At 38.3% G+C, this 13898-nt stretch overlaps 1 protein-coding gene across 1 annotated transcript in view; it reads right to left on the reverse strand.

Annotated features, from left to right (window-relative positions):
- Positions 1-13595, reverse strand: part of BTG3 (BTG anti-proliferation factor 3) — a 29994-nt gene extending 16399 nt beyond the window's left edge. Inside the window, exons 1-4 of the mRNA XM_077118749.1 lie at positions 13429-13595; positions 9084-9262; positions 4926-5063; positions 417-618 (exon numbers count right to left, since the gene is read on the reverse strand). Of these exons, the coding sequence (XP_076974864.1) occupies positions 417-618; positions 4926-5063; positions 9084-9256 (513 nt within the window). The 5' untranslated portion in view covers positions 9257-9262; positions 13429-13595. The remainder of the gene's footprint in view (positions 1-416; positions 619-4925; positions 5064-9083; positions 9263-13428) is intronic.
- Positions 13596-13898: the final 303 nt, after the last annotated feature.

Here is a 13898-nt window from a genome sequence, read left to right on the forward strand (position 1 = left end):
CTAGCTATATGACTCTTCAGCCATCAAAGTGAAAGGAAACCGTCTTGATTCGTATTAACTCAGAGGTCTAAAAGCACCCAAAGGTATGAAAGTCAAACTGGTAAGGCCTGCAAAAAACGAATGGCTGTGCTTGAATTTTAAAACATTAAGGATGTTTCATCATCATGATTTTTCTATTCTTTGCCACACCTTTTGAAAAATATTTACCTCAGTTACTGAGTAATAAAGAAGACCTTTGATAAAGTGACCCAGGAAGACTATTCACATTTCACAGGAGCAGATTCCCTTTGGGATGGGAAAGTCAAGAACTGTGATACAGATCTCAAATCAGAAACTGGTCCTCACAAGCAAGACTTCCTAAAGCAACCTGGGAAGCTCAGCTCATGCCTTTCAATATGAACCCGTTTCACAGTTACCTGGTACACAGGGCTGGGGGTTGCAGTCACTGAACTGGGTTTCACTTCCTTACTAGGCTCTTCATCCGAAGAAGAGGATCCAGAATGATAATCAGAGGTAACTTTATCAAGAGCCCTGGTAACTTTCTTGGAGATCTCATCCTTGTTTTCATCCTCATTTTCAAAGCTGGCAACAATAAATGCATTGTTTTTCTCTCCATACCTATGAATAAAATTAAATACTTACAAACTTTGAAGTCATATCAATAAAGCAAGAAATGCCCACAGTGCTGTGGGAGGGGAAAGTCCATGTAATGGATGGTGCTGAGGAAATCACAACATTGTCACTGTGGGTCTTCCCACTGAATTGTATGCTTGGGAGTGGTTGATCCCAAAAAAGATTAATGGAATATACGCAAAACATTGTGTGTATACTCTGTAAGCTTTATATAAATGTTAAATTTTCTAAACTTGATAACTGTATTTAAAAAGTGGTTACATTCAGGGGTGTAAACCTTCCTGGCAACATGGGACAGAAATCCTAGAATGAGCTGAGACTCAGCATCAAGATATTGAGAAAACCTCGACTGAAAGGGGGGAGAGAGAAATGAGACAAAATGAAATGTCAATGGTGGAGAGATTCCAAACAGAGTCTAGAGGTTATCCTGGAGGTTATTCTTATGCATTATATAGATATCATCTTTTTAGTTTAAGGTGTATTAGAGAGGCTAGAGGAAAGTGCCTGAAACTGCAGAGCTGTGTTCTATAGCCATGTTTCTTGAAGATGAGTGTATAAAGATACAGCTTTCATAATGTGACTGTGTAATTGTGAAAACCTTGTGTCTGATGCTCCTTTTGTCTACAGTATGGAGACGCAAGTAAAACATATAGATTAAAAATAAATAATGGGGGAACAAATGTTAACATTAAAAATATATATATATTGGGTAGATGGACACACTAGTAGTTAATGAGAGGGAGGGGTAAGGGGTATGGTATGTATGAGTTTTTTCTTTTTTCTTTTTATTTTGTTTTCTGGAATGATGCAAATGTTCTAAAAACTGATCATGGTAATGAATATACACCTACGTAATGATATCGTGAGCCACTGATTGTACACCATGTATGGAATATTTGTATGTTAAGAATGTATGTGCTTGTATGTTGTTTTATCAATAAAAAAATAGAAAAAAATGGTTACATAAGTTTAAATTCTTGTTCTTAGAAAACGTACATGAAGGTATTAACTGTTTACAAGGCTCTGGGTATCTGGTATGAATGGGGGTATGTTGGAGTTCTTTGTATGGGTTTTGCATTATTTTTCCAACTGATCCGTAAGTCTGAAATTATTTCAAAATAATTTTTTTAACTATTAAAAAACTGTTTTTAAAAGAAATGCCCATAAGAACAATTAAACGCATCTCGACATGCTACTGGTACCAGTCTCAATCTTCACTGGCATCAAAGAAGAAGCCCTCTCAGGACTTGGGTCTACATATTTAACATTTTAATTCACCTCTATGCTGACAAATATACCACAATTTTCTACTTCTGGTTTATGTAAGGATGAATAAAAATGATCCGGTCTCTTTCCCAATTTTTAATTTTCTACTGCCATCTAACCAATAAAATATTGTTTAAAATAAAGAGAAATTCATTGTTTTCACTGCATTTTTTATATACCATTGACATTAGTTTCACAGCAAAATTTTCTAGTGTATCTAAAACTAAACCCTGCAAGGTATATCCCTAGAAATTCAAGTTATAGATCAACCAAACATTTCCTATGGGATTTACTTTTATCAAGAGTACATTAAGAGGGTGGTGCAATGGTGGCTCAACAGCAGAATTTTCACTTGCCATGCTGTAGACCTGGGTTCAATTCCCAGCGCCAGCCCATGCAAAAAAAAAAGATTATATTAAGAAGGCCTGTGTTTTCTACATCCACAATGACAAAACATTAGAATTGAGGCAATTATTGAGGTTAAAGAAAAAAAATACTACCTTCATTTCCATTGGTTGAAAGGGGCCATAAATGCCATCTAAATATAGTATATAACTTTTTTAAAATTCTTTTTTAGTTTACATCAAACAATGAGTTGCTACTGGATAGAAGAAAGCACTGACCCTTTTCTGGTATTTGCTCTGCCACTAGCTCTGTGACCAGAGACAAATAACTTTATTTCTCTAAGCCTCAGTATCCTATCTACTGTTTGAGGCTGGGGATGGGTTGTTACATTGGCTGATAGTTCTTAGCAGTAGATACTTGAGCAGTTCCTCACAATACAGAATTCATGACTATAAATTCAGGTTTACTTAGCATGGGGTTTTAGCAATGGATATTTATCCCTTTGTCCTCTCCAAGGCTGAGACTTAACAAATCTCAATGTAATCAAAAGTTCATCAAAGCTTAACAATAGTGATATTAACAATGGGCTTAGGCATACCTGCAGGTTTGCCCATTAATGAGTCAGAATTCAAACAAAACAGAAAGGTGGGAAATTTGAGAAAAATCCCTGCCTTTGTAGAAATAGAAACCTAAATCAAGAGTAGCTATCTAATGATTGGTAGGATCAACTTGAATAACTCAAATTTCCTACATAAGCAAGTTCAATTAGGTTCTGCCATCTTTTTTTTTTTTGTAGTGCTTGGTTACGAGAATCCCTTCATGCTAAGTGAAGCTGCTAACTTTACTGCTGTAATATTAGAAAATGTAGTTAATTCCTCTCCTTCAGGGCACTGAAAATGGACAACTGCCAAACTTATTTTTCAATGATGCACTGCTAAAACATTAAGGCAGTCACAACAGACAAATCAATAGTACCTAATACTTTTTATCAGGATTAAAAAAAGGCTAACACACAAACAGAAAAACAAAAAAAGAAAAAAAAAAGGCTAACACACACTAAAGCTACAGAATCTGTTAAGTAGCTAATGAAGATGCCAGTTATTCTGACCTTTTTTCATCATAGGAAAAATCTGATATGGTCTGTACATCCACTCAGATATTTCATTAATTGATAACTGTTCTGACTACTCAGCACTTTTCACACCCTTCCAACATTTTATTCTGACAGTATAACTCCGATTATGAAGAAAGATCTCTCTGAGTACATCTCAATTTTTTTCATAACCTTAGTTGGTTTCTAGTTATCAATGACTTATCTTCATTTGATGACTCGGATATTTTTTCTATTATAAAATCCTCTATTAGGTTTGTTTCAATTTTCAGAATATTTATCTAACCAGCTTTGGTCCCAAAGTACTTCTCAATATCTCAATATCTTCTGTTAACTTCATCAATTACCTCCACTTAATTGCTAACATGTCTTTCTTTTTGGGATTCTGTTATACTGAATGAGTACTCTAGAATGTTCACAGAACTAAAGCTTTTTTTCATTAGGGGCCAAGATGTACTTTACCTTGATGATTTAGGATCACTATTCCTAAATATTATGTATGCGTGCAATGAATGGTACATTTGTTCACACCATTTAACTTTTTCACTTCTGTCTCATGTCAGACTATATGACATTTTTTTGTAGCTTTATGACCACTATGAACAACCCCCCTTCAAATGTTGCTTCTAATCTTTTATGGGCTGAGAAACTACACAACGAACTTAAAGAACTGTGTGATAAATTGACGCGTCAATAAGAATGCAATGAAAAAGCTGTTTCTTATAAACTGAGATCTTCTGCAGGGGTTCAGCTGACAGTCTCCAATGTCTGACCTTGGCCTAAAAGGAATTCTAAATTAGTCTCAGAATCTAAAAGAAAGAAGTGGGAGAGGTTTATGGACATAAAGATTCTCCACCAGTTCTTTCTCAGGTTGAAAAATGGTAAAGCAAGCCATCTCAAGTTTAGGCCTGAGGAGGTCAAACACTAAGATTTTAGGACTAATTTAGAACTCTCAACTTGGGCCGAGGCCAGACTTTAGAGCCTCTGTCTACTAAATTCCACAACTAAGAGTATCTGGTCCACAATGACTGTTTTTCTAATGGATGGTGTTCAAGTAATTGCATACCTAGAACTTAACTTTTATATCTGTTCATTAGGAGATGAGAGAAATAACTACAACTGTGAAAACAAAATTATGAAAATATCACTCACTTAAAAAATAATAAGTGGGATAAGTGGGAGACAGAGACCAAGCAAAAGTAATTATGTGGGACTAACTTTTGTCTAATTTGAAGAAGGCAAAAAGACAACATACCACCAATGAAAGAAAATTCTAATTGCCCTAGACAAGTCTAGGTGTCTAAGTTCTATTTCTTACCAAAATAAATTTCTTGACAAAGCGCTAGAAAACCCCTGCCCAATGGGTTTTTCAGTTTCTTCAGCTGCAAAACAGGTACATAACCAGTCTTTCACCAGCACCTCCAGAAAAGTGCTTAATAAAATCCACATTTTAGAAAGCTAAACCACAAGTTCCTGCCTGTAAATATACACAGGCAGGCAGTACATGAAAGAATTTCATAAAATTTGTTCCACATGGCAATCAATACAGCTGCCAAACTTGAAAACTCACCGACAGCACACCTCACATGGGTCCACCCAAAGAGTGAGTTCCTTTGGTAAGCCCAAATCACTGTACAAGATGCAGCTGTTTTCACAGGCTTTTAGGACGTCGGGATCAACTCTCTGAAATTTATTGACACGAATGCATCTACAACAAAGTGGATTTCATATTAATGGTTTTGGTTTTAACTGAATTTTAACCATAAATCTAAGTATATTTACTAATACTTGCCAAAGGGAATAAAAAAAAAATCTCCTGGTGAAGAACCCAGAAGCATATTTATTCTGAATAAAAAATGTGAACTACAGGCAAAGAGGCAGCATCGATAAGACTACCCAGTTTATTGGACAGAAGAGGGCACCTGTGTGAGCCTAGGCACCATCACTAGAACTGCCTATATCTCAGTTTATCCAGAGACTACTCAACCTCACATATACATTAAATGAGCAAGAAGTATAAAAACTGCATAAGATTATTTACAGCTCTAAAGGTAAAAATTCTTCTAGGCTAGTTTCTATACAACAAAATCTCCAACTAACAAAAGATCTCAGTCAGTGTTTCAATTATCTTTGGAAACTCTTATGACCAGTTTTGATCTGTTATTACTTTGCTTTTGCATCCTAATAATAAAGTAAGTTTTAAGAAAGGTACCCTTTGCCTTACCTATAATTGTTCTTTGTAGTATCAGTCAAGGACATAGAAGCATTTGCCTCAAATACTTAAGATCAAAATACAATCCCAAAGTATTATTGTATTATTTTAACCTCAGTTACCCAAAGGCTTTCTTTCAAAATAAAAAAAAAGTTGTAAAAATAAATGAGAAGAATTGCTTAACCAATAGAGCCTATGTACCATTAATTTAAACCAAAGAAATATTGCACCTACCTAATGGAATGCTCAAAGATGACTAGAGTGAATGCAAAAATACATGCTATTTGTATTTACTATTTTTGGTTCATGCTTTGATCCCACTGTTCTTGGGGGCTTAGGTTTTTCCTTATTGGTTTATAAAAGATATTTGTATTGTAAATGTATTAACTCTTTATTATATACACAACAAATGTGTCCTTCTTTTTGCCAGTTTATCATCTGACTTTCAAGGCTATTTATTCTGGTTTTCAGAATTATCCAAACAGAATGACCAACCATCGATCCATCCAATAAATATTTACTGAGCCACAATCATATGTAAGGTTCTGTAAGACATTGGCATTAAAAGAGAAAAAAAAAACACATGTTAAAGTAAGTGTTCTACTTCAGTAGGAAAATGGTCACTATATTGGAAAGTATTTCCCACCAAAGGCCTACTACTATTAGGAAAATAAATAAAACCTGTGTTTTAGTACTAGTCCTACTACTTATTTACTAGGTGAACTTAGGTAAGTAATTTTGCCTACACCCTAGACCTGAAGCTATAAATTATGGACAATAAGTTAACTGACAAACAGTAATTATACCAGTTAAATAAAACTATGAAAAAGTTCTAATTAGGTAGTGGTCAATGTTTCTAATCTAAAGAATAATAATTATTTTTTGAAGATTTCCATATATTAGCTCCTTTAATTCTCCGAACTACCCTTATGAGTTAGATACTATCAACCCCCTTATAAGGAAGAAAGGAGGCAATTTGAGTAACTTCCCCAATACCACAGAGCTAGTAGGTGATGGGTATAGGCTTTGAATCCAGGCTAGTTGACTCCAAAGATGATGCTGTTATTAAATAGCACTCTATTTTGCCTGTTGGCAAAACATAACTGTTAACAATACAACAAATTCAGAGGGGGAAACTGTCCTATTGTAAGATGTCAGTCCTTTCCATAAGATGGTTCGGTGCTACAAATTTCTATATTGGGTAGGTGACTCAAAGCTCATATGTGCCCCAGGATCAAAAGCAGCTAGGGGTAAGGAGTTATATCTCAGATGTTTTTCTTATTCACCATGAGGGTGAGGTGGGCCCTAAGCTTAAAAAATATGTATGTAGATACAGATGCTTGAATAGAGACTCTGCTCAACAAAATGAGCATACCTTACATATTTCTATGCTTTTTTTCCCCCACTGTATAAACCACGGCTACCTATCCATTAACTATACTTCAAAAACAAGTTTTAAAAGTTGCATTAAAATAGTCTATCATTTCCTTAATTTTGACAGTTTAGTTCTTTTCAATTTTTTGCAATTATAAATGAAGTGTAAGAAATATCCATATTCATACATATTTGTCTGCACTTTTGATTATGCTTCTGGAATAGATTTTTTGGAGACTTACTGTTCAGAGTACGAATATTTTTACAAATCTTGATAATACTGCCAAATAATGCCCTCCACAAGCACTTCATATTTTACTTTGTTATATTGTTGCAGAGAAACAATTTTAATTCTAAAACATTTAGAAACAAAAAGAACACTTATAACCTATCCTATGGATTGAAGTCTATTAACTCTCATTGATCCTATATCCTATTTCTTTTTATAATAGTAATGAGCCACCAGAAAGTCAAATAGTTTTTTACTTCAGAGCCTGCTTCAAAATGACTCAATGATACTTAAGATCTCATGCCAATTTAATCCTGCTTGATTAACTTTTCTCAAGTTTTTAGAATGAATAAAAATGAAATTGTAAACTGTCTGACCTTTAAGCATTTACTTGACAGTGTCTGCTTTTTTAGTAATAGTATGGTAGCTTGGCACTTCCAAAAGCCTTCATCCAATGTCAATTAAATGAGTATAAAAAGCCTAAATAGCTCTCCCTCACAAGAACTGTCCACTGTATCAGAAATAAAGATGGGCAGAAAAAAACTAAAAGAATCAAATAAGAAGATAAAAAATAAACCTGTTTTATATAGAACACCTATATTTCTACTTTGACCACATTATCAAATTTAATAGGAAACCTCTGGATAAAAATGAAGAGGGAATATATAATTATCTTGACTCTTTTCTTGTCAATGGAATGTAAGCACTACTGGCTTTTAGCAAATAAGAAACAAATCATATTTTAACCTGCTTCCTAGATTTCTTGAATAATCAGTCCTGCCACTTGCAAGAGCTCAGTGACTGAAAGGAATTTCTACATCAAAGCAGCAAAGTGCTGATTTGTGGAAGAACTGGAGACAGCAAGCAATATGCACAAATCAGAGAATTTCTGTATTGTCACTATAGTCACAATTGTACCACTTTCACTTTTTTGTGGTCACATTCACAAACGGGAAGGTTTGACAGCTGACTTCAGCAGAACATTCTTGAGTCAGGTTCTGGAGCAGCCACATAAATACTAGGAAGTGAGCATGCCAGGGCATGTTTTACAGGAGCTTGTTCTTCTTTAAGCTGTAAAAATAACTAATAAACCAGAGTACAAAAGACAGCTGCAAGTGAGAATTATTTCCTTCTCAGCCCAAAGGCAGTGGTGGCCACTGTGGTATATGGAAAACCCATAAGAATTTAGAGTCAGGTAGACCCAAGTTCAAATCCTAGAGCCAACATTTACCAGCTATAGATCACAGGTGAGTTACTTTCCTCTATAAACAGGTATACTGGCTGGTCTATGCATATTAAATGCATACAGAATTATGCATCATAAATGAAATCATTCTTGTATTAGGGTCTAATAATCCTAGTCCCCTTTCTCTAGTTACTTTTTTAAAAAAAATGTGTAACATGTAATTTATATTTGGACACCAGAAGACTCATTTTCCTCAACTCTTTACCCTGCCCATTTAACATTTTTGGGATCATCTACAATTGTGGAAATACCCAAATACCCATGATATGCGCCCCAGGATCAAAAGCAGCTAGGGGTAAGGAGTTATATCTTAGATGTTTTTCTTATCTTACCACAAGGGCGATGTGGGCCCTAAGCTTAAAAAACATGTATGTAGATACAGATGCTTGAATAGAAATGCACTCATTCAGGGGCCAAATTATAAGCCACAAAACTAATAATTCCAATGGGTATGTTGGCCTCCTGAGTTCAGGTAGTGGTACTCCATCAACAAATATTTATATATTAAATTTTAGGAACAAGAAAATACCTAGACACTCTAGAGATTTGTATCTTGCAGATAAAACTCTGATAGACATTGTTCAGAGGCCTCTGGCCTTATACCCATTTCGGGGGTTGATCAATCTCTTCGTTTAGTCCAATCCAATCATCCAATCTACTTGTTTACCTGTAGGCCTGTCCTTTTGATGGTTTTTCAGGATACCAATGATTTTTATATTTTTCTTGAAGTATTAGAGTCAATTTCTCAGCAAATCTCTCAACTGCCTCTTTTTTCAACTTATCATGTTTGCGAACTAGCCTTGTGAAAAAGAAGACAACAGCAGCAATTTCGTTCTTCATCTTTGCCTGCAAAGATAAAACACATTTTTTCAAAGAGAATTTTAAAAAGCTCTGTGAACTATCCGTCCTTTACAACTCCCAGTTCTCCTTCCATTTTTTAATGTAGTGCTCACTTTATTTTTATTGATATATATTATATATTCACATATCATGTAATCATCCGTGTACAATGGTTCACAATATCATCAAATAGATGTGCATTTATCATCACAATCTATTTTTTTTTCTTTTCTGTGAAAAATGACATATATACAAAAAAGCAATAAATTTCAAAGCACATTGTAACAACTAGCTGCAGAACAAATTTCAGAGTTTGGTATGGGTTACAATTCTATAATTTTAGGTTTCACTTCTAGCTGCTCTAAGACACTGGAGACTAATGTTCTGTGCAGCCAGCTAAAAGGAAAAATCTGAGATGATGATATGTATGGTAGCCCGTGACAAACTCTGGGATCTGTCCTGAAACCCCTTGCTCATGACTGCTTTGAAAACTACTGCTTTTTTCTTTCTTTGCTGTGTATATAAGTTATATTATACAAAAAAAGTTAAAAAAAAAATAAGATACTAGAGACTAAATGAAATATCATTATAATGATTCAGCAATCATAAACCCTACCTTCTCTGTATAACTCCACCATGACTTTTGATTTTTCTTCCATTCTTTAAGGGTATCTGGGCCATGCCCATTCTAACTTTTTCATGTTAATACTATGGAATGGGGGATGGAACTTGTTTAGTTGATGCGCTGGAGAGGCCAGCCCCTCTGCATTTCAAGATCCTCCTTTCAATTTTATCTTGTTTCATGGGCTCCTATCTGGAGTAGGGCATAATCACTAATTTATTTTATATCATAAAGACTTTATTATAAAATATTATTTAAGAATCTAATCACCTAGTTTAGTAGAGAAATTCAGTAAAGATAAACACACCAAATATTATTGTTGGCTAAAATAAATTCAGAAATATTACTCAGAGAATCACTATGGTAAATGATACCACTACACATTTTTGACTAAATGTGTCTTATTTAGCTACAATGATTTAAGCTAAAACCTGTGAAATAATTTGAGCTTTATTTAAAGCACAAAAACGTCCACTCTAAAATTCAGTACTGTAGAGCTATTTTGAAAAACAGCCTGGCAGTTCTTAAAGAGTTTATTGAGTTACCATATGACCCAAAGAATGTATCCAAGAGAATACATAGGAACTTGTACACAAATGTTCACAGCAGCATTATTCATAATAGCAAAAAAATGGAAACAATACAAATGTCCATCAACTGACGAATGGATAAATAAAATGTGGTAATATCCATGTAATGGAGTATTATTCAGCAATAAAAAGGAATAAGGTACTTTACCTGCCATGTGGGAGGAGAGACCCAAGTTCAATTTCTAGCCCATACACCCCCCCCATGCCCCCCAAAAAGGAAGGAAGTACTGATAAATGCCACAACATGGATGAATCTTAAAAACATTATGCTAAGGGGAAAAAAGGTCATATAAAAGACCACATGATTGTCTTTATAATACATGAAAACGGAGAGTAGATTTGCCGCCAGATTCAAGGGGGCTGGAGAGAAAGGAGGAATGACTGTTGATGGTATGGAGGATATGGAATTTTTTTTTGGAGTAATAAAAATGTTCTAAAACTGTGATGATGGTTGTACAACTCTTTGAATATACAAAAACCACTGAACTATGTATTTTAAATGAGTGGATTACATCTCAATAAGGTTAGTACACATTTTTTTAAATTCAGTACTGAGTTTCTTTAAGCACTCTTTCAGGAAGAGTGCTTTACCTAAAAGATGTGATCTAAAAATAGTGGCTCTATCAAAACATATTTAAGACAGTACAAATTCAGGGTCATCCACAGAAAATTAAACTAAAAGCAAGCAAACAGTTGCATTTTGGAGCTGTACCTTTTTAAAATGGCAAATCTGATTTATCATTGATTAATCCATAAAGGCAAAAACCTTGTCCTAGGACTGTTTTCATGTATATTCTGTCTTTATAAGATGAGCTCATTCATTTGGCTACTGTAAGTAACTTGGAGTTATTCAGATGTCACATTTAGTAAGCAATATCACCTAGTTCAGAGCCAATTATTAAAGATATACAGCCTCTGCTATGTTTAGAACAAAAACCAACTAACCTAGCCATAGTTTGTGTTCCCACACATTCAAAAAATAAAGTTGGTTGTCAGCTTCCTTTTTCTCTTATAAAACTGCTCTTTAAGTCTGTCTTCATATGATCCCTTTACTCTGTGTGCAAATTCAAACAAGGGACCTCACTGAGAAGTAAATTCTATACAGTTATCCGAGAAGTGTTTTGGCAGCCTGTATACCACACTGATCCTGGATGGGAAGACACCTGAACCTTTCTCCTGGAACTTCACAATGGCAAATCCAACTTCAGGTGTCAGGCACAGCCTCCAGCCTATGTGCAAAGGTAAGCAGACACACAAAGCTACAACCCACTACAGTCGTTGTGCAGCCTCCTGTGAAAAATGCAAGCCGTTTTCACTCTCTAAAGCTACAGTTACACATCACCATGTTATGGTGGAAAAGAAAAGCCACTGCAATTTAATATATGGTTTGGGAGGAAAGCTGCTGATGGACCTACATTAGCCTGCACCTCACCGAAGAAAACAAGGAACAACACTAAAGAGATATTCTGAATTCTCAACTAGATCATTCTCCCTATTCATTAAATTTCCCAACTATGTGCAACCTAGTTTTGGGGTTGTAGGTTTTTTATTTTGTTTCACATCGAAAAAGAAAAGAAAAGAAAAAAAAAACCACTCAGTGGTCTTTACTTTTGCTTGCTTGTAACACAAGATGAGCCATATGGAGTTAATTTTTTTGTTTGTTTGAAGGCATTATCACTGGACTAGCTGAAAAATTAACTCACCTCCACCTGTATTCTAGGAGTTCCAAAAGGTAAAAGAGGGAGAGCTATAAAGCCAGAGAGAGAAAAACCAGAAACAAGCGGGGCCTAGAAGACCTTAAGCATCCAGAGTAAGTAGCCACAATTCCTCCACCCACCCTCGGAGCAAAAAGCTCGCATTTAAAATAACGCACGGTGACGTCATCGTGGGACGCAGTCACCGCGGCGGCTGCTCCTCAAGTTCTACTTTGTTCCAGTGGCTCCCTTGCTCACGAATGCATGGGTAAAATCCAAAGGAATACCAACCCCTACCAAAGTGTATAACTCAGTACTTTCTCTTCTCTTGTAACGAAAAGCTAATCGCAACCGTTTCTAGAAACAAACGCTTCTCCAGACAGACGTTCCCAAGGCTGAGGAAGCGGGAACACAGTCTGTGGGAGTGAACGGCCTTGACCAGCCTCAGCGGCGCTATAGGGCTGGGGGATGGCGGCAGGAGCGGGCTCTACAAAGTGAGGAAAAAATTTCCAAGGGGCTAGGAGTTTTACTTTTGAAGCCATCCAAACCCGCTGTTAAGCACTCACGTTTGGGTTTTAAGAGCGCTAGGTGAGTAAGCATCAAACATCCCCACCCACTCTGGAGAGAGAGGCTCGCAAGCTGAGGTCAAGTTCTGCAATCCCGCTCCACCCCACCCCAGTGAAGAGGGAAGGGTCCTTGAACTCAATTCCTTTCCTGCACCCCTACTCTCCGACATGCTGGCTGGAGTGAGCCTGCCAGCTTGCCGGAGATGTCCGCTGTCCCCAGGAAGGAATCAGGGCTCTGGGTGGCCCCACGTTCGAGGACCGGACTTCCCTCTTGCGCAACGCACACACGGCAAGCCCTGGTCCCCGGCTCCAGAAGTGAGGGAGCAAAACCCACGGACGCGAAAGAGAAGAATAACAGGAGGAGGGGTGGGAAGGAGCAACGCCGTCGTCCAACCCGAAGCGGAAGGTAACGCGCGCCCCGGCGCTGTGGAAACGTGGCAGGAGCTGGAGGCGGCGTCTTTTTCATCCGGATCCCACCGAGGGTGCCGCGGCAACACCCGCTAGCGCCCCCCAAGGCCCCTAACCCTTTCTACACACGGAGCCCGAGCCGGTACAACCCGGTTCGATCCAGCACACCTCCTCTTTCCCCGGCGCACCCTTGCCAGTGAGCCCTCGACGTGGCCACAGCGGCACTCGGACCACCCTCCCCCCGATGCCCTCAGCCCCGCCAGCTCCACCTCCCCCGTTCCGATCTCCTCACCCCCGCCGCCGCCGCCGCTCTGGAGCCGCAGACTAGCCGGCCCCGACCGTCTCCTGGCTGGGAACCGAGGGTGCCGGCTGCGCCGGCCCGCGCTCGGCAGCAGGGAGCGCAGCGAGCCTCGTCCGACGCTTGCTGCTCCCGCGTCGTCGGGCGGCCGAGCGTGCGCGCCAAGGAAGGCGGGCGGCAGAGCGAGCGCGCGCGGCCCCGAGGCGGCGCGCAGGGGGCTCGCAGCCCGGAAGAGGGGAGGGGCGATGACCCGGGAAAGGGTTGGTCCCGCGCGGGACCGGCTCGCGCGCCCCGGGGGAGGGAGGGGGAGGAGCCGGAGGGGCGGGTCTTGGCATGAACCTGCCTCCGCTGGCTGGGCAGCGCCGTCGGCTCCACCACGCGGCAGGCTCGGACACTCTAGTGCGTGAGCGAGGTCCATATTGCGGAGACTTCCTTTCTTGAGAAATAAGGCCGCTGAGAACCAA

The sequence above is a fragment of the Tamandua tetradactyla genome, chromosome 10 (assembly GCF_023851605.1).
Source record: "Tamandua tetradactyla isolate mTamTet1 chromosome 10, mTamTet1.pri, whole genome shotgun sequence".
NCBI classification, from domain to species: Eukaryota; Metazoa; Chordata; class Mammalia; order Pilosa; family Myrmecophagidae; genus Tamandua; species Tamandua tetradactyla.